This window comes from Clupea harengus, chromosome 3 (assembly GCF_900700415.2).
Source record: "Clupea harengus chromosome 3, Ch_v2.0.2, whole genome shotgun sequence".
Taxonomy (NCBI): Eukaryota; Metazoa; Chordata; class Actinopteri; order Clupeiformes; family Clupeidae; genus Clupea; species Clupea harengus.
This window is the reverse complement of record NC_045154.1, coordinates 24,926,731-24,953,238: the sequence shown is the minus strand read 5'-3', so window position 1 is coordinate 24,953,238 and position 26,508 is coordinate 24,926,731. Positions and strand designations below refer to the sequence as shown.

Sequence of the window (26,508 nt, the reverse complement as noted above, 5' to 3'; positions counted from 1 at the left end):
GGCCAGACGCGGATGGATTTGCCATTAGATGATGACAAATGTTCCAGGCTCCCGCGCTGATTTCAGCACTCCTGTGCCTGCACAGATCCAATCCTGATGAACGGGCAGAACCACCCCACATACACATCACACACATTCTCACACACTCACACACACACACACACACACACACACACACCACTATCACAGCCCCCCACACCCTAATTTAGGCGCTGACTGCCGCCGATTGATTCAGCGCTGTGTGCATTTCCGGTCATTTGCCGAGGGTGATGTAGTGTGACCTGTGGGGTCAGATGGTGCTGGGGTCGAGGGGATGGGGGGGTGGGGGGGGGGAGTCGTAGCAGGCCCAGAGGACAAGAGGCTGATGTGATTTGTGTCGGTGTTGCAGTTCTCCCAGGTGTCTGCACATGAGTACAACAGCATGGTGTGATGGTGAGGGCCATCGAATGGCACATCTTTACCACAAAGAAACGCAAAACAGATCCGCCTTCTGCAACGTACAATAAATTAGTTTTGCTCTTCACCAGAGAGGAGCCATCAGCCAGACTGACACTGACCATGAGCCGCTTGATGTTGTCAATGAGACTGAAGCTTTGACACAAAGGATTAGCCAACTACCATCAATGCTTAAGCGACCGTCTGTCACCACTCAGCCTCTCCTGCATTAGAGTCTGGGCCAGGTGTGTGCATGGATAATCCAATATATATTGAATAATATCTGGGGGAAACAGTAGGCTGGTAACTTCTCCTAGCATTAGCAGCTAGGTAGCAGTTTGGCCACATATCAACAGATCCCCAGTAATGTCAATAGCAAAGTTGTGCTGTGAGGTGTAATACTAATAAGAAACGAAAATCCATGTTAAAATAAATCTGTGACTCGTGTGATCATGTTGATGGGAATATATTTTGCAGTGTGTGACTGCTACAGTGTAAAAAAAGTTATACCGACATCATGGTAACAAAGAAAAAGTTGGCAAATATGCTAATGCTAATATGCTAGTCTGGACCAGGAGTCAGCTTCAAGGATCATCAAGTTCACCTGTCTCCTCGTTTCCGGTCTCGGTTTTTTTCATGACACCCTTCGGTTTCCCATCTCCTTGCACTCTGTGCATATAGTTTTGAATATAAACAGTGATTAATATCCATCTGTGAAAGCATGCATTATGGAGACAGCTGTGTCCATTCATCTGATAATCGTGATGGTGATGACAACGACAATGATGATGATGATGATGATGATGATGGTGTTGTTGATGAAGTTCTCGGTTGAACTACTCGTGACTGGGGTACATGATAAAGAGAGAAGTGGCGATGATGATGGTTATGGCAATGATTATGATGTTCATGAACATCTCCTTCCGGGTTGATTTTAATAGGTCCCTGCCTGTCAGCACAATGCTATATTCTGACAGATAGATTAAAAAGTCAAGAACCTCAGCTTTGTCTAGAACAGTACATTTTGTTTAGGGTTCATTGCACACATTTATACACATATACACTCAGATACACACTCACCCACGTACATGCACTCTTGCTCTTCTCTATGACACACACACACAAACACACTCACACACACACACACACACACACACACACATACACATGTCAGCCGTATGGCCGCCTCTTTAGATTTTTCGGAATGCCCAGGACACAGAAGTACCACAAGGGAGCCGTATATAAATATCTTTATTTGGAATTAAAACATTGACTATAATTTAAGTGTTAAAAGCATCTTAAAATCCAAGCAATCTCCACAAGATAGTCCAGTTGCGAGCTGTCGTAAACCGTGAACCCTTTGTAGAAAACCGGGCCGTGATCTGTTCAATGTGGATAGCTTGGTGTAATCGTCGTGGGCAACGCCCCCCTCGAGCCGACGGGATTCCCTGGACTCCCCCAGTGACGTCAGTCGCGGCCTCCACATACAACACAGTACAACAAGTAATCAGAACTCTATTAGTACAATATCCAACGTAATAGAATCGGGAGGGAAAGTTTTACTTTCCTTTGCGCCGGATATCGTGAACGTTGAGTTGTCTACAACGTTGGCTTCTCGTGGTTCCAATGGTTCAGCAGTGTAGTTTTCGTCGGTTCCGGAAACGGCAAACGGCAGACCTCGGATAACCAGGGCAAGGGATCAGCACTCCGCAGGCCACGTACACAGTAACCATGGAATATGTATCAAGATAAAAGAAAAGCTTACGTCCCTTCGCTCAGGGATTTATGAGCGTGGATCACCCAATAACCGGAGTTCTCCGGTATGATGGCGTGCTCTCGTCTGCTTCTACGTTGCAGCTTGTTCGCTTGTTCGTTCGTTGGTTCGTTGTTGACCCGTTCGTCCGTTGACCCGTTCGTCCGTTGACCCGTTCGTCCGTTGACCCGTTCGTCCGTTGACTCGTGGTCCCCGCCGGGCACCCCGTGTGGTTGCAGCTCCCTCCTTTTATAGTCGTCTCTTGCCCCTCGATCCCGTTCATTGGTAGTTCATCATTAGTCCAGGTAATTAGTCCAGGTGGAAGTGATTAGGTGATTTGCCAGCTCATGGGAAGTCTGTGTGGGGAACGGTAGTCCATGCCACTCACACGGTGCACAAAAGATCATGCAATATGTAGTGAACATGCAAGATCACAGCAAACACATAAATGCCACCACAATCAATAAATGTCACCGCACGCTAAACACCGCAACCCAGAAACACACCCTTACATTCCCCCATACATTCCCAGTAGGCTGACACACACACACACACACACACAAACAAACAAGGCTGCTCTGGGATATGTTTACAGAAGGTCTTACAGTCATTAGCTAGCAGCCACTGCAAGATAATGCAGCAGTAATCTGGAAGAAGTGCAGTACTGCTCAGTGAACTGTATAGCCGAGAAACAGAGAGAGAGGGGGGGGGAGGGAGTGAGTGAAAGAGAAAGATACGAGCATGGGGAGAAATGATGAGAGAAAAGGAGTGAGCAAGTGAAGAGATAGAATAAGAAATGTGCTTTTTCCAGTCACAGTCTACTTCACACAACAAGAGTCTTTTTTTTTCCTCTCAGGCTGTAGCTGCTTCACTCTGCTGAAGACTTAAGACAGGTCTTGTTTTTTTGGCCTGTGCCAGATTTGAGACTTATGTCCTCCTCTTCCTCCTCACATAAGAGTTACATCCTCTCCTTCAGACGTAGGGGTCCAAATGGTTGTCTTCTTTGAATGTTTGTTTGTTTTTCTTCTTTCTTCCATAAAATAGAAGTCAGATCTAAGAGAAGACCCATATCTGTTGTTCCCTCTGTGTATTTCAGGCGTTGAATTTAATGAAATGCACTTTCATTTAAAGATGAAAAACAGGAGGCTTATGGTTATGTCACATTACTGCTCCTCTTGTGCCAGACTCTGTCCCAGTCCCCCCCCCCGGGTTGGACTGAGAGGCCTTCCATCTGGGACTGAGGATGTGGCTCGCAGACAGACTGGACGGCCTTACGTAAGGCTTGCTCAAAAGCACAGAGACCTGCCCTCTGGCCAGCAGAGGAGGAGGAGGAGGCGGAGGAGGAGGAGGAGGAGGAGGAGGAGGGTGGGTAGCAGCAGCAGTGGAGATGAAGCACGGCTGGCCGGGGGCGAGTTCATAGATGATTTACTCATTCCATCATTATGGCGATCTGTCCGAGATGCCCCTAATGGTCACTTGATAGATGCTCTCATTACTACCTTACTGATGTTGTTAGACGTTGCTGTATCATCTGTGTTGCGTTGCAGGTGATTGTGACTGTCTGGAGTGATAGCAGTTTGGTGTGAAAGGGTGTGTCTTCTTGTGAGAAGAGAACTAAAATAGTGTGGTTTTTCATAGTAAAACAGAAAAGAAGGAGAATATTAGTGTGTTATAGTAATACAATGGCAGATTGTAAACAAGAGGGAGAAAATGTGTGTTTGCGTGTACGTTTGCCTGGGTATATGTGTCCGTGCATGAGTGTGTTTGCGGTGCGCCATCGATTTGTGGTTCTGTGTTACGTTGTTGGAACAGTGTCATTGATCAGCAAGGCGAGCTGGTGCTGATTTGGCTTCAGCAGGATTGCTGCATGTTCCCTCTCACAGACTGAGAATAGCTTCGCGCTTACAGCACAGGTGTCCACGGCGCACCCTCAGACCTTCCTCAGCATAATCTCCGTATGTGTGCTCAGCCTCATCCATCTGTGTCATTGAGTTTGATCGCTAGGAAAGATATACTCCTTGGGAAACGGCTGACTGGGTCTGCGGATGAGGCTGTAAACTGTGGGTTTTCCTCATCTGCTGTACTTCCTTATGTAACAGTAGGGTCAGAGGTCGGCAAACAGGGATGACATAGGTGTGGGGGAATAAGATATGCGCATGTGTACGTACACACACACACACACACACACACACACACACACACACACACACACACACACACACACACATACTCCAAGCAAAGCTTTTTCAGTATTGATCTAATTTATTAATGTAGTTGTTGTGCTATCTGTTACGGGGGAAAAAGACAGTCAATGTAACCACTCACACTAAGGTGTAAATATGGGGACTGTTTCTATGTTTTTTTATTATTATTATTATTATGTGTTGGCTGAGCCGCTAGAGAAAAAAACACATCAGAGAAGGTGAAAGCTCTGACACACATAAGATTACGGGATGAAACACCAGTGTTTCCCCTAGGTTTACAGCTTTGGGGGGGGGAGGAGGGGGCACGCTGCGCGGCACGGTGCGCGGCGCGGCCACCGACACAAACGCTTAAAGGAATCATGGTGTTCATGTGTTTCTTTTAATGACAGCAGTCAATATAACAACTGAACAATTATTTTAACTGTACATTGAACTAAACATCGGAACATGTCTTTTTATGACAATTATCCCCAAAGTGTGCAGCTTTTGTCACTGCAGTTTACCTTTTTGGCCTTCTGGAAGAAAATGTTTTGAGATATTTGCGGCCTAAAATTCCTGATTTCGCAGGAGCTTTTCCAAAAAGTTCCGATGAAAGTTTTTATTTGTAGGTGTTTTTTGCAATGAAATTGCCGAAAACAAGTGAAAGTTGGGATATAAAGTTGCGAATTGTCCTCTTTTGTAATTATAATTGAATTATTTGTTGAAAAACAACTGATTAATAAACAAACATTAATTCATCAAGAACAAAACGATTGAGAAATGGTCCTCTTAATAACCTCACCAATATGCCAAACAAAAGATTACCAGGACTACAAAAATGTAGCAGAATAGGCTTTACTTATCCACAACGAAGTGCACATGTTGGCATTACAAAAGGACCATCAGTAAGACTGAATAAAATGTTATGAATGTCTCAGCCTTCATATGACGAAAAAAAACTATGATCTGTCTCGTCATCTAACGTCCGGCCTGTGTTTCTGCCGTTCTCATTCTATGCTTATCAATCTGTTTTGCTATCCTTGTTTATTTATTTTATCCGTATAGGTGTTAATGTTCAATTTCATATATTAATTTAAAGTCGTCCAATTTAAAGTCATCCATTCTTCAACACTAGCTGCTACCTTATCTTCAAACAGAAAGTAACGTTAAATCTCCATGGCAACAGCTCTTGAGGGTTTGGGAAATAATCAGATGTATTGCTTCCCTCATTTTTCACAGCAAAATAAATAATGTTCATTACATGTCATAGATTTATTACCAGACTCTATGTAAAAAGGGCTACGCACAACTCGCGGAAAATGATAAAAAATGGAAGCCAGATCTATTTCTGAATTTTCGGTGCGGACATGGGCGTATGTTCTGTTTCCACGTCTGTTGTAGCCATTCTCATTAGGCCTCTTTCTCGACCCTACCTAGGAAAAGATTGCTGGATTCATGAACGCCTGGAAATGTGTTTTTTAAAGCTTAAGTGTCCGTAGGTGTGCACTGATTCTTAAGCCCAATTCTGTCCGCTGGTGGGAGCGTGTCTGTGTGTGTGTTTGTGCGCATCGTGGCGGAACTCCGCCATGCGTGATACAGAGAGCAGAGAATTGTAATCGCGCGACCATGTAGAGACAGAAATGACATGCCGTCGTGTAAATAAGATAAATAACATAAGGCTATTTCTTTTGTTTAATAAAATAACACGCTATAGACCTGTTCTATAGGAAAGGTAATCTTAAATGACTTCCGTTGTGATCTGGCGCTTTATAGAAAATAAAATTGAACAAAATTAACTTGACCTTCCAGGAGGGGCGGGGGGTGCCGTTGGGGGGGCGGGGCGCCCCCCTAATATAACGGTAGGGGAAACACTGAACACAAACACTCGCCTGTGTAGCTGCAGAGCCATCAGGCTGGTGTTTTTTGAGTGTGGGACCTGATTCTTTGGTGATCGAAAACAGAGCAGTCCAGCATAATGTTCTTGATATCAGAGGGGGGACAAAACAAGCAACACATCTTACTCGCTGTGTGCACAGGACTAGAGGGAGCAGAGATGAAATGGCAAGAATCGCAGCAATTCTCTGCCTGTTTGCCAGAACATTTCCATGAGTTAAGCCTGTGCTTTGGCGCCACTATACTCAGTCGCTCTCAACAAAGGTTTTGGCAATTTCCCTGCCGTGCGAATGCCTTACACCAGCCACTGCCACCGCCAAGCGCCGAAGCCGTGTAATGAGCCGCATCCAAGCCTCTTGTTATTGTGTGAGAGGTCTCTCGCTCCATCCTCTCATTCTGTGCTCACCAGTGTTTCTCTCTCTTTCTCTCCATCTCCCTCTCTCCTCCTCTCCCCACTTTTTGTTTCAGGGGCAGCCAGCAGCCAGCGACTGCATGCGAAGACATCCGGAGATCAGGGGCGCTGCGAATGACTTGGCAGGTGGGTAGAGAGGAGGAGGAGAGAAGAGGAGGATAGAGGAGGAGAGAGGTGAGAGGAACAGCAAATAGGAAGCCAGACGTCATGTGTGCACCAACAACAGGGGCTCATCCACAGGGGGGAAGGTGCAGTGGGAATGTCAATGTTTATGTTTACCACACACACACACACACACACACACACACACACACACACACAATCACAAACACACTCAACCACACACACACACAATACAAACACCCAATCACAAACACACTCAACCACACACACACATACACACCCAATCACAAACACACTCAACCACACACACACATACACACCCAATCACAAACACACTCAACCACACACACACATACACACCCAATCACAAACACACTCAACCACACACACACACACAAACACACCCAATCACAAACACACTCAACCACACACACACACACATACACACACAATCACAAACACACTCAACCACACACACACACACATACAAACCCAATCACAAACACACTCAACCACACACACACATGCACAGAAAAAAAAACAGTGGTTCGAGAAAAAGCAGAGCACAAGTTCATTATTCTGCGCTACGGTACAGTATGACGACGCCCTACTTTCTGTTTGAGTGTTCCATCGCACTTTTTCTCTCTCCCTCTCTCTCCTTTTCTCTCTCTCTCTCTCTTTCCTTGCCTCTCGCTCTCTCTTTCCTTGCCTCTCTCTCTCTCTCTGCTCTGCCACAGTCGCGTCTCTGTGCTTGAGAGATGAACCACCTCAGGGACCAAACCTTGCTGCCCTTCCACCCTACCCCCGACTCACACACACACACACACACACAGACCCACACACACACACACACATAACTCAACCCACACCCCAACACATCCGAACAGCTCCCCCGAGAGGCTATTTTAGGTCAGCTGATTACTGTAAAAACATAACGAGTTTGCGTGATACATTTATGTCTTTCCTCTCTCACACAAACACACACACACACACACACACACACACACACACACACACACACACACACACACACACACTCCTTTCTTTTTTCTGGGCAATATGTGGCCTTTCCTGCAGACCTCAGGAGAGAGACATTGTATAAATAACAGATGGTCGCATTGGAAAAGCAAATGCTCTGTCTCACAAACAGCCACAGCCACTTTGCCATGTAGTTGATTTAAACAGTGGGAGGATAGAGCAGATACTACATGCACCAAACAAAGTGCCGCAATGGCTGTCTATTAGCTGAAAAAGACTAGAATTATGCGTACTGCTTGTGATAGAGCAGTCCATATACTGTAAAGTACATCCCATTGGAAATAACTGGAAGCTAGGCTGCATCTGTTTGCGTGAGTGTTTGCATTTAATGGATGCGTGTTTGTTGTGCAGACCCGTGATATTATGATGTATATTTACGGGCGGCTCAGCCTCTGTTAAGGTCAAATACACACATGTCTATTCATATAGATTGGCAGGGATGTCTGGCAAACACCTCTGGAAAGCACTTCAACCCTGACTACTGTATACACACACACACACAAACACACTCAAGATGAATGCAAGGAGTGATCCTAACAGCAAAGCCTCTTCAGCGGGTCTGTGAGTGTGTGTGTGTGTGTGTGTGTGTGTGTGTGTTTGAGAGTGTGTGTGTGTGTGTGTGAGTGTGTGTGTGTGTGTGTGTGTGTGTGTGTGTGTGTCTGTGTGTGTGTGTGTGACTGTATGTGTGTGTGTGTGTGTGTGTGTGTGTGTGTGTGAGTGTGTGTGTATGTGTGAGCGTGTGTGTGTGTGTGTGTGTGTGTGTGAGTGTGTGTGTGTGTAAGTGTAAGTGTGAGCGTGTGTGTGAGTGTGTGTGTGTGTGTGTGTGTGTGTGTTATCTGTTCCCTGTCCACCACTGTCTCCTCCAGCAGCGCTGCTCTGCCTGCCTGGCTGCCATGCCAAGAGACCAGGACACAGGCGGAAAGGCTGATGAGGCTGAGCTGGCACTGTGTGAGCTGCAGTGTGTGTGTGTGTGTGTGTGTGTGTGTGTGTGTGTGTGTGTGTTTGTGTGAGAAAGGGAGAGATGAGAGAGAGCACCTGGAGATAAATTATCCGTTGTTAATGCAGCAAATGCACTGGAATGCAGTGAATGCCCCCCACTACCATTGTCACTAACATTACCATACACACACACACAGACCCAGACCCACACACACACACACACACACACACACACACACACACACACACACACACACACACACACACACACCCCTCCTTATCAGTGGCCTGGCCACCATTCTCTCAGGTGCCCGCTGTCTTTCCACTTCAACATACAATTGCATAATTGGCCACCTCTGCCTCTAAAGCATGCTCTCTCTCTCTCTCTCTCTCACTCTTTCTCTCTCTCTCTCCCTCTCTCTATCTCTCTCCCTCTCCCTCTTGCTCACTTCAGTGAGCTTTGGGAGAGATTTGTCTCTGCAGATTATAATATCACGGGTGAAATCTCGGTGGATGTCACTAGCTGCGAGTTGATTTGAGCTGAATTGAGATAAGCAGGCCTTGTCAAGAGGCAATGCAGATTTGGAGCATCTCAAGCAATGTCTGATGTGCCATTTGGACACCTCAAGGCGCCTACACGCTGTGAGATTTCAGTAATCTTATAAGTGTATTGCAAGCCACACTGTGCAACATGAATCTAATAAACTTGGATAGTTTGATGTATGTAGACTGTACGGCAATAGCACCTGCTAAATCGTGGGTTTAGCTGCAATGTTGAGTTGAGCAGTTGTGTCATTTCACTCTCCATTCTGTGTGGTTGGTTAGGGGACATAGGCCTTAGCAGTCACATTGTGAAATGGTCATCTTACATTTCGAACGCTGTCAGAATTACGTAACGATCGTGGCAATGGGCATCTTTGGACCTCTCTCACAGTGCGATGTAGGATCAAATATATACAGTATATCGGCGCGTTTCCTACACAGTGATCATCTTTCTTCTGTGACAGCCCAAAATCACACAGTGCATCGGCTCTCTGTGTGCAGGTTATTGGCATTGTTGTGTGTTTACTTCGAGATATGGGTCCACACGTCCTTTCACTCTCCATGTGTGTGTCTCACTCTGTGTGTGTGTGTGTGAGAGAGAGAGAGAGAGAGAGAGAGGGAGGGAATGAGAAAGAGAAAGAGAGAGAGAATGTATGTCTGTGGGTATTTTAGGAGCTGTGGTCTATCTGGTCTTCATAATTTCTGCCACATTAAGGACAAGCTGGTTAGAGACACTTGTACCCCTGACCCAACTACTTCATGTGCACCCATTCCATCTGGGAAAGTCAATACATCCAGACAGAGGAAGACCAAAATGCACACACACGACACACACACATGCACAAATAAACACACACACACACACACACACAAATACATATGCCTCTCCCTGCAGCATGAACATACAAACTCACAGAAACACACATAGGCACACACACACACACACACACACACACACACACACACACACACACACACACACACACACACACACATGATGAAAGTGGATTGCTTTGTAAATAACATACATTCACTTGTAAAACTGCCAACCCACAAGTACCCTCATGCACCCAAAGACAGACAGAGAGAGAGGGGCGGGGGGAGAGAGAGATGAGAGACAGAAAGAGAGATGAGAGACAGAAAGAGAGATGAGAGAGGAAGAGAGACAGGGAGTGGCCAAACGAGAGAGAGAGAGAGACAGAGGGAGAGAACCTTGCCTGACTGATAGAGCTCTTTGGACATTGATCGTAAAAGTAAATGTGTGAGGAGATTGATCTGGACCGATACCTATCTCCTCTGCCTGGCCCTCGCACCCACTTACCCCTCTCCAGTTTGTGGTCGATAACGTGTCTGTATGTCTGACATGCTGCCAGTTAATTGCAGGAATAAATCATGTCATGGCCATGACGCAAGAACACAACAGACCACAGCATGTCTGTGTGTGTGTGGATGCATGTGTGAGAGAGCACGTGTGTTTATGTGACTGTGTGTGTGTCTCTGTGTTTGTGTGTCTAGATGTGTTTGTGTATGTGACTGTGTTTACCTGCATAAATCTGTTTGTGTATATTTTAGTGCTGTCAGTTTAACACGTTATTAACGGCGTTAACGCAAACCCATTTTAACGCCGTTCATTTTTTTATCGCGAGATTAACGCGAGTTTTTTTTTTTTTAGATTAGCATTCTTTTTGGCCTCGCAAACTGTGTAGTAGGCTAACGTTACGGTTGGAGTGAATGGTGAGCGCGATACCGCGAAATGGATGATAAAAAGCTTCTGAATGGAAAGTTTACTTTTAAAAGTTGTGTTGTGCAAAAGAAGCGAGCTTCACTGTTGTCTGAAAATGTCAACAGGCAGCTGGCTGAAAGCAAAGAAGTAGTAGGCTTACATTTTATTGGTAACCTAACTGTTACGGTTCATTGTTTCTGAAATAAGAGGCCTGACTGCTATGTTCCCAGCAAACTTGAAAAAAAGAAAATATTAAGCTATGGTTTAACTGCACTATAGGCTGAGTCCTTGTTTACCTGAAATGTGCACTTTATAATTTTATTTTGTACCGCCCTGTTTGGCAATGTTGGTTTTCAATTAAATAAAACATTTGCATAAAGCAAGCCAATCCACTTTTCCATGTTGATAAGGGCATTAAAATAAAAATAAAATGATGGGAAAAAATAAATAAACGAAGGGACATTTAGAATAGATAAAAATTTGCGCTTAATCGCGATTAATTTTGAGTTAACTATGACATAAATGCGATTAATCGCGATTAAATATTTTAAGCACTAGTATATTTGTATGTGTTTGTATACATATATCTGCCTGAGTGAGTGTGTGTTTGTGTGTGTGTGTGTATATCTGCCTCGGTGAGAAAGCAAGTGTGAGTGTGTGTGTGTGTGTGTGTGTGTGTGTGTGTGTGTGTGTGTGTGTGTGTGTGTGTGTGTGTGTGTGTGTGTGTGTGTGTGTGTGTGTGTGTGTGTGTTGTATATCTGCCTGGGTGAGAAAGCAAGTGTGTGTGTGTACAGGGCTAGTGATCCAAACTGAGCTATCTCTGTCTCTCTCTGTCTGAGAGGTCTTAGGGGGCCCATCAGAAGGACTGTGCCTCATTTATCAGTAGAGTGCGTGGCCTCAGGAAGGGCTCCAGTCAGACCTCTCCTTCACGGCGGCCCTGGCCACGCCACGCTGGCTGGGGACCACACCACTCATTTGTTTGCCAACGTGTCACCCTGAAGAGACCTCACTGCTCTCCCCCCAACATACACACACACACACACACACACACTCTCTCTTCTCTGGTGACACACACACACACACACACATCTCCAGTCCTTTCATCACTCTGGAAGCGACGGGTCAGCAGTAACAGTCAGCTGATAGCATGAAGAGGTGCTCAACAGCCCATCAAAAATGAAAGATAATATTGCAGGGTTCGCTACAAACTGAGAGCATTGTTTGTCCAGCTAGCCTGAACAGATTAACAGAGGACTGTCAGCCATTGTCGGCTGTGACCCTAATGATAATCTTCGGTGAAATGCACCAATGCAGCCGTCTCATTTTGTATCGCTTGTTGTCGATGGGGAGCCTTTTCAGTTGCTCTAAAGAACACACTGCAGCGAATGTGCTCATATTAAGCCCATTTTGTATGTCTCGTCCTTATCTGCTCACACCCACTGGCAGTGTCAAATCCCAACAATGACGCCGGGTGCCTACAGTACATCACCACTCATGAAAGATTGAAGTGCATACATCGGCGGTTGTGTCTTCCCACACGAGCTTGTAGTAGCACGTTCAAATCAATTCCCCCTTGCATCCTTGAGGGTTACGTTTAAACTGATTTCCCTCTCCTAGTGTGGCCCCTGTGTCAGGCTGAGGGCTGTGTACTGTTTGTGTTCATGCATTGCGAGAAGCATCCAGGCTTGATTTCCTTCAGGAAAGGATTTGATAATATAAGTATTGTATAATATACAGTATCTGTGTCTGTCTGTCTGTCTGTCTGTCTGTCTGTCTGTCTGTCTGTCTGCCTGTCAGTCCGTCCTTCTAGCACAACCTGCTGTAGACTAATGGTGGGCCTTTCTTTCTTTAACAGTCTTTCTTTAAGTGAATTCATGATGCAGGTGTGATGAGCTTTTAATGTAGAGGTTTTTTTTTTTTTAACATCAAGCATAAAGAGATGATATCAGCGGACATTTTTATTTCCGCTTCTACTTGTTTGCTTTATCTCTTTTGTCTTTTCCGTCTTTCGCTTCAGCGGCTAAAGAAATGTAAATGCACCCTGAAAACATCCAAAGGGCATGTCACATTTCTAATCCCCAAAACACTGAAAATCATGTATTTATTCAAAGAAAAGTGTTCAAACCTCTGCAAGGGTTTGTTTCTATCTGTTTTTTTTGTTTGTTTGCTGAGAGCCCATCCCATGTATTTATTCATCAATTTATTTTTTCTGTATTTTCCCCCAGTATGGTTCTTACCGGTTATGGTTATTTCAGCTGCACCTTATACATCTTTCAGGGCTTTAGCATATACCTCCATGTTTCAGGGGACTGAATGTGTTTGCCTCAACTTGTATCTGTGATGAGATTGGGGTGTGAGGGTTCTAACTGATAAATGGTATGGTAATGTCTGGGTTTTAATCTCTCCTCTCGCTCCACCTCTCCGAATCTCCGAAACTGATTACTAACTCAAATCAGGGGAGAAATAGTGCAAGAAAGACACTTGGAATGAAACCACTTTTCCGCAAGAAAAAAAACCCTGAAATAAGCATAGAGTTCAATTGCTGCATACATTGGTGTGATAGTACTGGATAAGGAAAAAAAGACATCTGATACTTGTATTTGGTTTTGAATACAGCAGTGCTACCCTACAATTTATGTTGGAACTCACCTCATAATGGAGGCCCCCCCTCTTTACATTAGTTTAAGTGCATCAAAGAGATGGTCTGAAACCCTGTCATACACTGCACACATACAATGGCCTCCCCGACAATGGCTCCACAGAGATGTACATGCCGTCTAAATGTTGATGTGTATTATGCAGATGCGCTTCAAATGCTGTTTTAAAAAAAATGCTGGAGTGGAAAATGGTGTGGGTGTTGAGACAGTGGAGAGCGTTTTGCCTCTGTTTGTCTCAATCATGCATGCCTTGCAGTGGTGTTTTCACTCGCCGGGGGTTGGCATGGCAACTGAGACAGGACGTAAAGCGGTGCCAGCTGAAGAAACGGTCGCCAAGGAGACCCGGAGCAGCAAACTTTGTGTGGTCCAGATTGAGCGAGAGGGGGATGCAGCTGGGACCCCAATAGGCGGGGTCTTTAATTACCCAGGCAGTGCAAAAGGGATGAGCACTTCCTGGATACGCTCGTGGTAGTCATTAGCATACACTATGACTAGCGCAGCTTAAGACCAAAAGCACGCAAGGCGGCAGCTGGCCACTTGTTACGTGGGGTGTTGTAAATATTTAGTCCTCCACATACAGTAGCTCATGCAGGTCATGCATTCAGTTATGGGCTTAGAGGTGACCAGCACCAAAAAACAGCACTATCTCTCTGTGTACACGAAGCTGTAATATCAAAGACCATCACTCTAGTTGCTTGGCCGCCTTTGACATTGTACATCATATCAGCCACAGTACTTGGATGCCAAGAAGATTATGCAATTTCAAGCTATATGTAAGACTAAAAATAGGCCCCAGTCATTTCCTTGCATATCTGAGAAGCTCATAGATTAAACCTCCAAGTACAGTTTGTAATAAGTGATGTCACCACCGGGAAGGCTTGGAAACAAAATCACTGCTTAAATCTCTTGGTTTACAGTAATATTGGCTGAGAGTAGGCCTTGTCATGCCCCCATCCCCCCCACCACCATTACCACCTACCCACCCGCTCCAGGAAAGTGACATTCGAGGGCTGTGCTACACAGCTGCTATTGAACAGAAACACATTCGTTGCCCTGATAAGATCTTTAGTAATCCGTTCAATTGCATTTGTCACAGATTGTTCTGGCATGTAGCACACATCCTCTGGCTCGTGTGAGTGTGTGTTTGTGTGTATGTGTGTGTGTGTGTGTGTGTGGTGTGTGTGTGTGTGTGTGTGGGGGGGGGGGGGGAAACAGAGGGAGTGAAAGGATGAGTGGAGATGATAAAAAGCACACATGGTATCTCCAGACTCCTCCTTAATGGCATCTGAACATCACTCTTCTCTGTTCTCTCTCACTCTCTCTCTCTCTCTGTTTATCTCCCTCTCTCTCTCTCTCTCTCTCTGTTTCTCTCCCTCTCTGTCTTGCCCTGTCTCTCTATTTCCTCTCTTTAATTTCAGCGCTGTACAAACACTCACACATTCTTGCAGCTGACCTGATTCCATTTTTTTCTCTTTTTTGCATCTAATTTGCATGTCTCTCTCCATAGGCCCCTTACAAAGCACCATTATGTCACAGCTGACAAGCTCCTCCTTTCATACTAGCACAGGAAAGCATGGGGGGGGGGGGGCTTATTCACATCCCACGGCGCATACATACATCCCCCTTTTAAAAAAAGAGATTTTCAAAGGTGATATGATAATTAATAAGTAGGCTGCCGATAAATGCACAGTGCCTCAGCTTGACATTCACCTTTCACAGCGGCTTTTTCCTCATCTCCTCCTCAAGCAAATGGAACCGCTTGTGTTACTTGTGATGTCAGAGGGGTGAGAGGAGAGGGGAAGTGTTTGTGGGCCAATGGAAGGAAAGAGACAAGTAACAGAGCAAGGGGAACGGAAAGAAAAAACCTTTGCACTCTCTGCTTTGCCCTGGGTTGAATCTAACGTTTTTCACTTTTGTCTTTTCTTCTGGTGGGGGTAGATACTTTCCCCAAAGAGCCGCAAGTTAAGTTGGGGGTTTTTGACAAGGCCTCTCCTGCCTTCCCTCAGGTGGATGTTGTCTACGTTCACTCTGCGAGGGTCTTTCAATCACTGGAGGGGAGACTATCCACTCCTGTCATGCAAAAAGATATGGCAAACATATCCGCTAGTGCTAAGGTTGACTTCTCTCTCACACAAACAGGTGTTTGGCTCACAGCCCCCCTTTTTCAGTCTTCAAATATCAGGCTTGTGCTGTGCTGCCATGTCCCATAAAGTTAAAGCCAGAACCTCTGACTCCTAGCGTTTGATCCACTTCAGTTTGGTGTATGAAGCTCGCACTCTGTCAGAAGCTCAACTCTGTTTACAATGTGCAAGGTGTTCTTTTCACACAGTGAAATCTCTATAGATTTATGTTCCACTGAACGTGGTATTTTGCAGGTGCAGACTTCAGAAGCTCCTTTTAGACTTCAGACTTGTAAAAATGATTACAAGTGTGGTACAGTAGAATGCAAAGTGTGTCCTTAAACATAACATAGCAGTTTTGGGCAAATGAATAAAACATCACAGAAATGTAGTGCTCCTGTAATTAGAGGACAGAAACTATGCAACGGTATAACCATATATAATTTCCTGCTCCATCTTTTTTTCCTGAAAATAGATCAAAAGCGTGTCCCTTTAGTCCAATTATTTCCCCAACTGAACGCTGCCTTCCTGTTTTAGCTGCTCGTAATTTCCTGGAGGACCTCTCCTCCCCTCTTCTCCTCTCCTCTCCTCTCACCCTAGCTGCAGGGGAGGCATGTGGGCCAACTTCGAGCACCTGCCCGTTCCTCAGGCAGGGCTTTGTGTCCCTCTGGTGCCCGTTAAAGCCTGATTCTCTCTGATGCTCGCCGCTGAGCAGAGCCAGCCCAGGGCCCAGGGCCTGGATCTCGGCAGCAGCAGAGCAGCAGTGCAGCACAGCAGCAAACACTATCTGGGCTCCGGTGTAGGACTGCAAGCAAAGAGAAGACAGGTCCAAGACAGGGGTTTAGCGGTTCAGCCTCCAGACCAAAGAGGTCAAAGAGGAGATGGAGGGGATTGAGAATGCGGGGCTTCACGGTGAACCTGAGTGCAGGGTTCAGTGAACCAGTGCAGTACTGGATCCACAGGAGGGTGTTTGTGGCAGTGTGCACTAAGATCACTGTGTGGGGAAAGAGCACAGGGGCTCCAGGCAAAGTGCTTATTCAGTACCCTTGTGTTGTTGCCTCCCATCTTTAAATAAATTGAATGTATTTATTCGGAATAGAATAGAATCCAATTACTAATCCAATTGAACAGGCCCTGGCGGTAAGAGGGGACTTTTCCCCCTCAGTTGTATTTTCTGCTGTAGTAATGATATCGCTGAACTCGATCTGCTAGGTCCACCAACTGCAGAGGATGTTACCCCGGCGGCAAGTCAGGTCAGAATGCAATGACCCTGTCGCAGCTGTTGATTGTTTGTTGATTTTAGCAGTCATCTCTGGTTAGAATCATTCATAAATGTGATTATTTTGTGTCTTGTAGACCTACATTTCGAGTGCTCTGATTTCCTAAATTGTGCGAGGACATTCAGGTTTAATACTGGCTTCACCACTGCTGTGAAATGCGTTATTTGATTTGGAAACAATAGGCTTGTGTTGTTGCTATTGAGCCTTTCAGAGGCTATTGCATGAATTTCAATAAACCTCCCACCAGACCTTAAGTAGTGACCTGGCAATCTCTCCCAAATATTACTATTTCATCTTATTGCCATGGCGCACAAACACATCCAGTCAAACCGCCACTATACATTGCCATGCATAGGATGGGACAAATGCAGGAATAGGCATAGCAGGATGCTAACCTACTGTTTTACTATATAAAAAAGAAAAATCACCATTTTGAACTGCCCCCTGTCACTTCATCCTGGTGCTGGGCCTGACATAGAACCTACTATATTTATTAGTTACTCTCACAGAAACCTGTCAGAAGGACACCATAAAGTGGGGCCGGTTGGCCTTGGCTAGAGGCCTTGAAGTCTAGACCAGTCTCGGCTACAGGCACTCCTAGATCAGCCCCCTCATCTGGCCCCGGAGGTTCTGGGCATCTCTCCCCTCTCCTCTCCCCAACCCTAGCCAGGGAAACCGGAGCTGAGGCTCTGCACAGCTTCTTAGCCTGAGGGCCATGTTGTCTGTCATATTGCTTTTCAGAGGTTAAATCTGAATATCGCAAACATTTGGGCCCGCTGGCAACTAGATACACCACAATGCCAATTTAAAAAAAAAATGTATCTCATATGCCCTTCAATAGGAACTACGGTGTATTCGCGGAGCTGGAGTGAAACGGCGAGTGGGAGTATCTTCCCGAAGCCACGTCGGGATGTACAGTTCACAGTAAATTGAGAAAGAAAAGAACATCTTTTGTGTAGCTTGTCTTCAATGGCTGGATCAGAAGTGTGCACAATCAGATGTTTTCTGTTTATTCTGTTTTCTGTTCTTTTTTTCCCCTCTTTTTCTACTACAATAGGATTTGGTTTTGTGATATTTGAAGTTTGTAAACCCCCCTGTAATATAAAGTCATGCTTCCAGGTTGTCAAAACCTCTAAAGATCTCTGTGCAAGCTCAGCATAAGGTCCTTATGTGTTTACCTCAAGCCAAAGAGCCAGTGCCTGTTCATCACTGTTGGAAACCCTATTCATTTTGTAATCTCATTCTGTTGATCTTTTTATGTGCCTACTGCTGCCTCAAATCCAGCACTGGTAGTTCCATTGACATCAAGAAGGATTGCTTTCTAAACTGGCATAATTTTTTTTTCATCTTATGAATAGAATTGGATTTCTGCACATTCTATTGTGTGTGATTGTGTGATGTGACTGAAAGGTAAAATAAGCAGGACATTTCAGATTCCATAGCTGTTTAGGAATTAGAAAGAGGAGGGAGAAATCATGCTATCATTTGTTATACTTAGATGTTCATTTAGGTAAATAATTATGATGAAGAGCATTTTAATTACCCATATGTTAAACATGTCACCAGCTGAAGACTATTTCTTTAATAACTATTAATAGCGTCGAAAATGTTTAACTACCCTGTTTAAATTGCTTGTTGTGACCTACATTCTCTGCTTCTCACTCGCTGGTCTCCTGAAGCTTTTTAATTTCCCACCATTAACGGTTATGTAATGGGACATGATTTCCAAGGCCTCGGTTTGATCCCTGTCAGCCTCTCCTGGTGGCTCGTGGAGCAACACACTTTCCAACCCCCAAGGCTCGCAGTTTTTACAATCAGTTTTTGCAGTGAAAGAATTAATGGCTGCAGTTATCATGCCATTAATCTGTGGTTACACTAATAGCCTCTCCCACTCTACACTCACATGTACCAGAGTTGCAGTTCTTCAGAACTGGCCCCTGAATGAACAAATGAATGAATGAATGAATGAATGAATGAATGAAGACTGATGTGCTAGTGAGTGAATGAATGTGGGTGGAAGCTGTTTTTTTTGTATGTCACTCTCTCTCTGTGTATGTAAGTGCGTGTGTGTGCATGTGTGAATAAGTAAGTGGATGATTGAGTGAGTGAGTGAGTAGTGAGTGAGTGAGTGAGTGAGTCAGTTAGTGAGTGAGTGAGTGAGTGAGAGAGTGAGTGTGATTACTGTGAAACTCACATACAGCCCTTTGTCTATATACCCTCACCTGACAAATGGTTTAGTTACGGCTTTTCAGTGCAATACAATCTTCCCCACAGAAACAGGCACTCAAGGAGACACAAGCCAAATGACAAAACTGTGCTCTCACACATGTTCAGGGCCAACTGTATCCCAGCATAAATTAATTGAGACACCCAGCGGGATTCTGCCAAACGGCTCCCACAGCATACAAATGGCACCATTAAAAGCCGACACAAGAAGCCGGCGCATCCCCTCAGACTAGCATGTGGCACTGCGCTCTTTTCATTCGAGTCACAAACATGCCTTTGAATCTCTCTGTGACACGTAATCAGAACTTCCCAGATCAAATCGGTTGGTTTGGAGGGCTGGCTGCCGAGTGGCAGCTCTTCCAAGTTATTTATGTTCTTCCAGCCCGGAGATATTAATCATATAGTGACACGACTCTCTCACACAGGGAGAGAAGAAAAAAGGACATTGAGAGACAAAGAAGAAGAGGCAGCAAGAAAGACACAAGAGAAACAAGGAGACAGAGAGAAAAGGACAGAGAGAGACAAAGAGGAAGATGCCGAGAGACAAAGAGAGAGAGAGAGAGGCAGAGAGAGAGAGAAAAAGAGAGGGAGACAGAGAGAGAGAAAAGACTAGCTCAGTGTAGTAGTGATGTGATTTTTTGTGACTGAGATTGAGAGAGGGTGCTTTGGGAACACATATACAGGACACAGTGAGTGGAAGCAGAAGGAACTGAACACACGCCAAGGGCATCCGAAGCAGAAGCTGTAAAGGGCTCTAGATGAGTTGTCTGTGCACTGCATTGCCCAGTGTGTGTGATGCACTGCGATATCCTGACACCGTGTTACAGTCACCACATACTCACTCACTGCAGGGGCCGCTTGCAGTGATTTTTACAGGAGTTTCAATGGCAACTAGTAGTAGACTAAAATAGTGCAGTTGTTGCAATATTAATATGGTGCTTTAAAAATGTAGGTGTAATTTGTGATACTATTCTGAAATACACCAGAGATGAGGAAATATGGCCAGTATGTGCATTCTGATGTCTGGGGCTTGCTATCAGATTCAGATATCCTTTTTAGGATAGCTAAATCCTATAATGGCACAACAAGTTGTTTACTTGAGAGTGGCGAACATAGATCTTTCTGACAAGTCCATAAAAAGCTTAATCCCAGAGTGACCTAATTCCTCTCTTTCCTCTTTCTTTCTTTTGCAGCCTGCCCCAATCACACCGATTCCCAAAGAGTCGACAACCAGCCAATGAATTATGAATGTTGAACAAGATGACATCCTCCCCGCAGCAGCAGACCATGAGAGGTCCTAGGTGGAACCGGGCCCTGTCCGACCCGCTGTTCGTGCTGCTGCTCTTCCTCCAGCTGCTGGTGGTGGCGGGGCTGGTGCGTGCCCAGACCTGCCCGTCCGTCTGCTCCTGCAGCAACCAGTTCAGCAAGGTGATCTGCACGCGTCGCGGCCTGCGTGACGTGCCCGACGGCATCTCCACCAACACGCGCTACCTAAACCTGCAGGAGAACCTCATCCAGGTGATCAAGGTGGACAGCTTCAAGCACCTGCGCCACCTGGAGATCCTGCAGATCAGCAAGAACCAGATCCGCAGCATCGAGATCGGCGCCTTCAACGGCCTGTCCAGCCTGAACACTCTGGAGCTCTTCGACAACCGGCTCACCACTATCCCTAACGGGGCCTTCGAGTACCTCTCCAAGCTCAAAGACCTCTGGCTCCGTAACAACCCCATTGAGAGCATCTCTTCCAATGCCTTCAACCGCGTGCCATCGCTGCGGCGCCTGGACCTGGGCGAGCTGCGTCGGCTCACCTACATCTCGGACACGGCCTTTGAGGGCCTCAGCAATCTGCGCTACCTGAACCTGGGCATGTGCAACCTGAAGGAGATCCCCAACCTGCACCCGTTGGTGCGGCTGGGCGAGATGGAGATGTCCGGCAACCAGCTGGCCATCATCAAGCCGGGCTCCTTCAAGGGCCTCGTCCACCTGCAGAAGCTGTGGATGATGCATGCTCAGATCCAGACCATCGAGAGGAACGCTTTTGACGACCTGCAATCGCTGGTGGAGCTCAACCTGGCCCACAACAACCTCACCCTCCTGCCCCACGACCTCTTCACCCCACTGCACCATCTGGAGAGGGTGCAGCTGCACCACAACCCCTGGAACTGCAACTGTGACATCCTGTGGCTTAGCTGGTGGTTGAAGGAGATGGTGCCCGGCAACACCAGCTGCTGTGCCCGCTGCAGCAGCCCGGCGAGCTTCAGGGGGCGCTACATCGGCGAGCTGGACCAGAGCAACTTCCACTGCTATGCGCCGGTGATCGTGGAGCCGCCGGCCGACCTGAACGTGACAGAGGGCATGGCGGCGGAGCTGAAATGCCGCGCCAGCTCGCTGACCTCTGTCAGCTGGATAACGCCGAACGGCTCCGTCGTGACACACGGCAACTACCAGGTGCGCATCTCCGTACTCAACGACGGCACACTCAACTTCACCAACGTCAGCATGCAGGACACGGGCACGTACACGTGCATGGTGAGCAACTCGGCGGGCAACACCACGGCCTCGGCCACGCTCAACGTGTCCTCCACCGAGGCCAGCACCTTCACCTACTTCACCACTGTCACCGTGGAGACCATGGAGCACGAGGAGGGGCACTCCACAGTACCGCAGAGGGTCGGCCCCACCCCCTCCTCCGGCATCTGGGAGTCCTCCACGCTGGCCTCCACCACCTCGACCTCGGCGCGGCTGCCACGGACCACCAAGTCCACAGAGAGGCCCTACACCATCCCTGTCACCCCCCTGGGAGAGGGCCCCTTCAATGGGCTGGACGAGGTGATGAAGACCACCAAGATCATCATCGGCTGCTTCGTTGCCATTACGCTCATGGCGGCTGTGATGCTCATCATCTTCTACAAGATGCGCAAGCAGCACCACCAGCAGAACCACCACGCCCCGGCGCGCAGCATCGAGATCATCACCGTGGACGAGGACTGCGTGCCCGGTGGGCAGGCCATGGAGCGTCACCTGGCTCTGGCGCAGCTGGAGCACGAGCATCTCAACCACTACAACTCCAACTTCAAGGTCCCCTACAACCACGTCAACACCATCAACTCCATACACAGCTCGGCGCACGAACCTTTGCTAATCCGTGCGGGCTCGAAAGACAATGTACAAGAGACCCAAATCTGATCTTGTTTTCATAATGAGAATCAAAATGGACTCAATAACAGGAACATTAAAACTATTGACTATTAGGAAGATGGCGAAAAAAATATTACGAACTGACTGGTCGGTATCTGTAAGTAGGCGATGATGGATACGCATTGACATTGGGAACTAGGGTATGTCAACTGTTACAAAAGTGTCTTTACAAAACAGAAGTTATTTATTTAAGAAAAAAATCTATTGTGGTTAAATCAAGAAAAAATTGTATCTTGCAATTATTTTTTCAGCACTTATATCTTCATGTTTTGCTTTTTTAATTGTCTTTTTTTGTTGATAATGAGGGTGGTTGGTTTACTAATATGCTTCTAAACTCTGTGTAAATCTTATTGATACCATCCTGTATGAAAGGAGCCCAAAGCAACCTCCCAAACAAGAGAGGATTCAGCGAATATCCTGTTATTTCTCGTCTTGCACTGTCCAGAGGGTATGCGTTGTTGTCTCACTTTACACATTACGCACCACATGTCCTTTTCAAAGCTGCTTTTCTGCCCCCAAATTAATTGTTGTAATCTCCAGTGACCATCTGTTAATTTAGATTTAGGACTAAAAAAAAGTTTGAGTGAGGCTCAGTTGGCAGTGCAATCTGATAACGCCGCCGAATCATATTAAGCCCTTCCACTCACAAGCATCTGACCCAGACGCACACTTGGTCTCGAAAAGAGAATGGATTTGGGATGCGCAGTGATGAAAATATGCCACTATTTCAAAACGAGGCCAGAAGTCAGACCCTAAGGCCTGTAGAGACACAATATTACTAAATTACTCATAGCGGTGAGGGGAGCAGAAGTCTTAGAAGCCTGATAAACATTCATGAACGAACAATTAAATATAGATCTGAGTGTAACACTGATGCAACAGTTAGCACACAATCCCATTGCACATAGCCTCAACTCTCCCAGTGCTCAGACACTGACGTCTGACGTCAGTCATGGTGTCACAGACGACCTTCTTTAATGGAGCTAGCAGTCCTGTGGGTACGGGAGACACACACACACACACACACACATAGACACACACACATACACACTCAGTCATATGCCCCAGCCAGGCCCCATCTGACAAGCCCCAGCTCTCGCTGCTCTGTGCTGCTTTGCCTCACACCACTGCAGATGTGCTGGCAAATTACCCTCCAAAAATACTCCCCAATCCTCCATCAGCGCCGTTTTTCAGCCGTTCTGTCCCCTATCCCCCCCCCCCCTGCAAACACATTGCCTCTCATCTGTCTGAAACAATCACCTCGCACAGCCTTAGTCCTGCTGCTGCAGTGTCCCCCTGCCAGCCTCCCAAGTAGTCAGACCCAGAGGAGGTTGGAGATGCCAGATCCCGGGCCAAGGAGATGAGCCTCTGGGACTTGGCAGGTAGTCAGAGCTGCTAAGCAGATGTCCAGGTTTTTTACCAACATCTTACTTATCGGCCGCTCAGGATCCTTCGTTTTTTAACGGAAGTGTCCTGAGACTAACCGGCAGATGCACCATCAAAAGGGAAACCATCTCTGAGAATTTCAAAAAAGCGCTGAAATATGAAACAAAATGTGGAATCATAATTTGTTTGCCAAACAAGCAATTCTCGTATTCCAAGCTGAGAAAATCCCACCCCTAGAGCCTCGTGTTCCTCCCTGTCCTGTCCATACAGCAGTCAAGAGTCCAAGGCTTTTTCAACAAGAAGTGGTTTTGTTTTGTGGTCATAGTCATGTATTATCATCTATATCGTTATAATTATCGACTTCTCAAATAAAGTTTAAACAGCAAAGAACAGTAATTATTCATATCCGTCCTTTATGTTTCAAGAGGAAAAATATCCCATTATTATGTAAAATAAATAATAAAGTAAAAAAAAATTACTGTTACAGTCACCGTGGAGACCAATGACCTTGCACAGAGAAATGGGAGTTCTAGTAAACACAGTACCCATAGGCCCATGACTGGAACATCTGAGAAGGAAATTTGTGCTAATTCTGCTGTTCAAGACGTTTTAACGTCTCAAGACGTTTTAACGTCGCATATTTCAGATTGATTTGTCGCTTAACCTGCAAACATTCACAGAAATTCACAGACATAATGTGTACATTTTCTTTGGACAATTCTTCTTCAACCAAGATGTATTTATTCTGTATTTATCAGTGTGGCTGTGTCAAGAGACAAAACTTGCTTTTCTGACTCCAAATATGTCTCACACAGTATTATATAATTATACAATGAAACTTTGAAACACACATGCAAACCACAGCTGGGTCAAAAATACTCCCTCTCCAATTCACCAGCTGAATCAGGTGCCATAAAATGAACCCCACTCAAAATCCATTTGAACCGCCTAAAACAATATACTACACATATAAATATTATACATTCCTATCAAAGCAGCTCACATACGAATACACCCAATCATTCCCACATGGAGTTTAGAGCCATGGTAAACCTTTATGGTATCTTTATGCATTTCATTTGGATTGTATTTGACTTGTGTATGGGATGACACTGGATTGTCTAACTAGGAACCTCAGTCAACTTCAGAGGGTCTTCATCATCCATGCTGCCGTCAATGCTGTTCCTTTGGTAAATTCGTTTTAGAGTTCGGCTGTGAATTCTAGTGATTGCTACTCCTTCTGTCGCATCGCATCATGTGGGCATCTGTGTGTTTTGGGTTGGGAGATGGGATTAGACTTTCCTTCTTTTAGTTTTGTTCCACATCATTTTTTTTTCTTGTCAGAGAGGGAATGCTGTTCTAGTGGTAGATTTATATAAAATACATTTTGAGAATAAAATTAAAAAAATTAAAAAACAAAAAACTAAAACCTTTTTTAATTTTGATTTTACATGTGCCAACCTCTTCGGGGAAAAAATGGAAATGTGAAACATGCTGTAAAAGACAAAGAAAGTGATTTTCATGTACGCATATTGTCATGACCTTTAAAGAAAATACAGACGAAAATCGATTATAGAAACCAGAGTTTGTAGTTCATACACGAAAAATAAGGTTACAAATAAACTATTGTTGTTTTTTCTGTATGGTCTTGTCATTATTTCCTATTTTGTGATATGTTGGACATTATTCTTCTGTTCTTTTTTTCTTGCAGTGGTGTGCCTCTCTGTTCTGTCAAGGCACTTCCCAGCTGGGCTGTATGAAAGAAAAGAAATGTCACAATCCCATTTATTTACAGGATAATACTATTATAAAGTCAGTAACTGTGACTAATTTGGATGTAATTGGTTGAGTGCCAACAGTTGGAAGGGTTACCGCATTCACTCTGCCAGCGTAACTCTGTCACACTGACACAGAGGAGATGAGTAGGAGTTCAGCAGTAACATAAACACTGATAGAATCTAAAAGAGCACGCCAAACTTGAAGAACGGACCGGAAGACACAGTCAGGATTTCTGGAGTTTATTTCAGTGTGGAGACCCCCTCTGAGTGTGGTGCTCAGAGAATGGCCTACCTGATTGTAGAATAGGTTGGCATTTATACCATTCAGTCAAATAGAATACATGAGGGGAGGGGAGACCAAACCCTATAGGTGATGGCAGGAAGGGGAGACAGTGAGGTGGAGGAGTTCACCTATGGGGGGAAGGAGGTGATAACAGAGGGCAAAGGGTTACAGCAGGAAGGAGGCTATCTGGGGCCAAGGGGGTCAGATGCTAATTGTTCAGGTCTCAGTGAGACACACAGAGTACACATTCAAGGGTATGAGTTACAGATACAAAATAATGCTACATTTTGTTCATGTCTACAACAGTAGAATAGCAATATCCAGTTCCTTCAGTCCCCCATATGAGCATTTCTATGCTCACACAAGAACCCCCATGCAACAACCAAATCAGAACAAGAAAATACCAATATGCGGTTCCATCAACACCAAGGATCACACAGCTCAACGTGTGACTTCCACGTTACATCCAAACAGCCTCGGAGGCATATCTGCACTGTTGGGGCCCACTGACCTCATACTCTTTCATTTTTTGCTTCAG

At 45.6% G+C, this 26,508-nt stretch overlaps 1 protein-coding gene across 2 annotated transcripts in view; it reads left to right on the top strand.

Annotated features, from left to right (window-relative positions):
- lrrc4ca (leucine rich repeat containing 4C, genome duplicate a) overlaps window positions 1-25,552 on the top strand; it is a 59,331-nt gene extending 33,779 nt beyond the window's left edge. The window contains exons 2-3 of one of the 2 annotated variants that reach the window (XM_031565159.1): window positions 6,733-6,802; window positions 20,519-25,552. In XM_031565159.1, coding sequence (XP_031421019.1) covers window positions 20,574-22,511 — 1,938 coding nt within the window. In that variant the 5' untranslated portion in view covers window positions 6,733-6,802; window positions 20,519-20,573 and the 3' untranslated portion in view covers window positions 22,512-25,552. The remainder of the gene's footprint in view (window positions 1-6,732; window positions 6,803-20,518) is intronic. The other variant, XM_031565160.1, reaches the window with a different exon arrangement.
- Window positions 25,553-26,508: the final 956 nt, after the last annotated feature.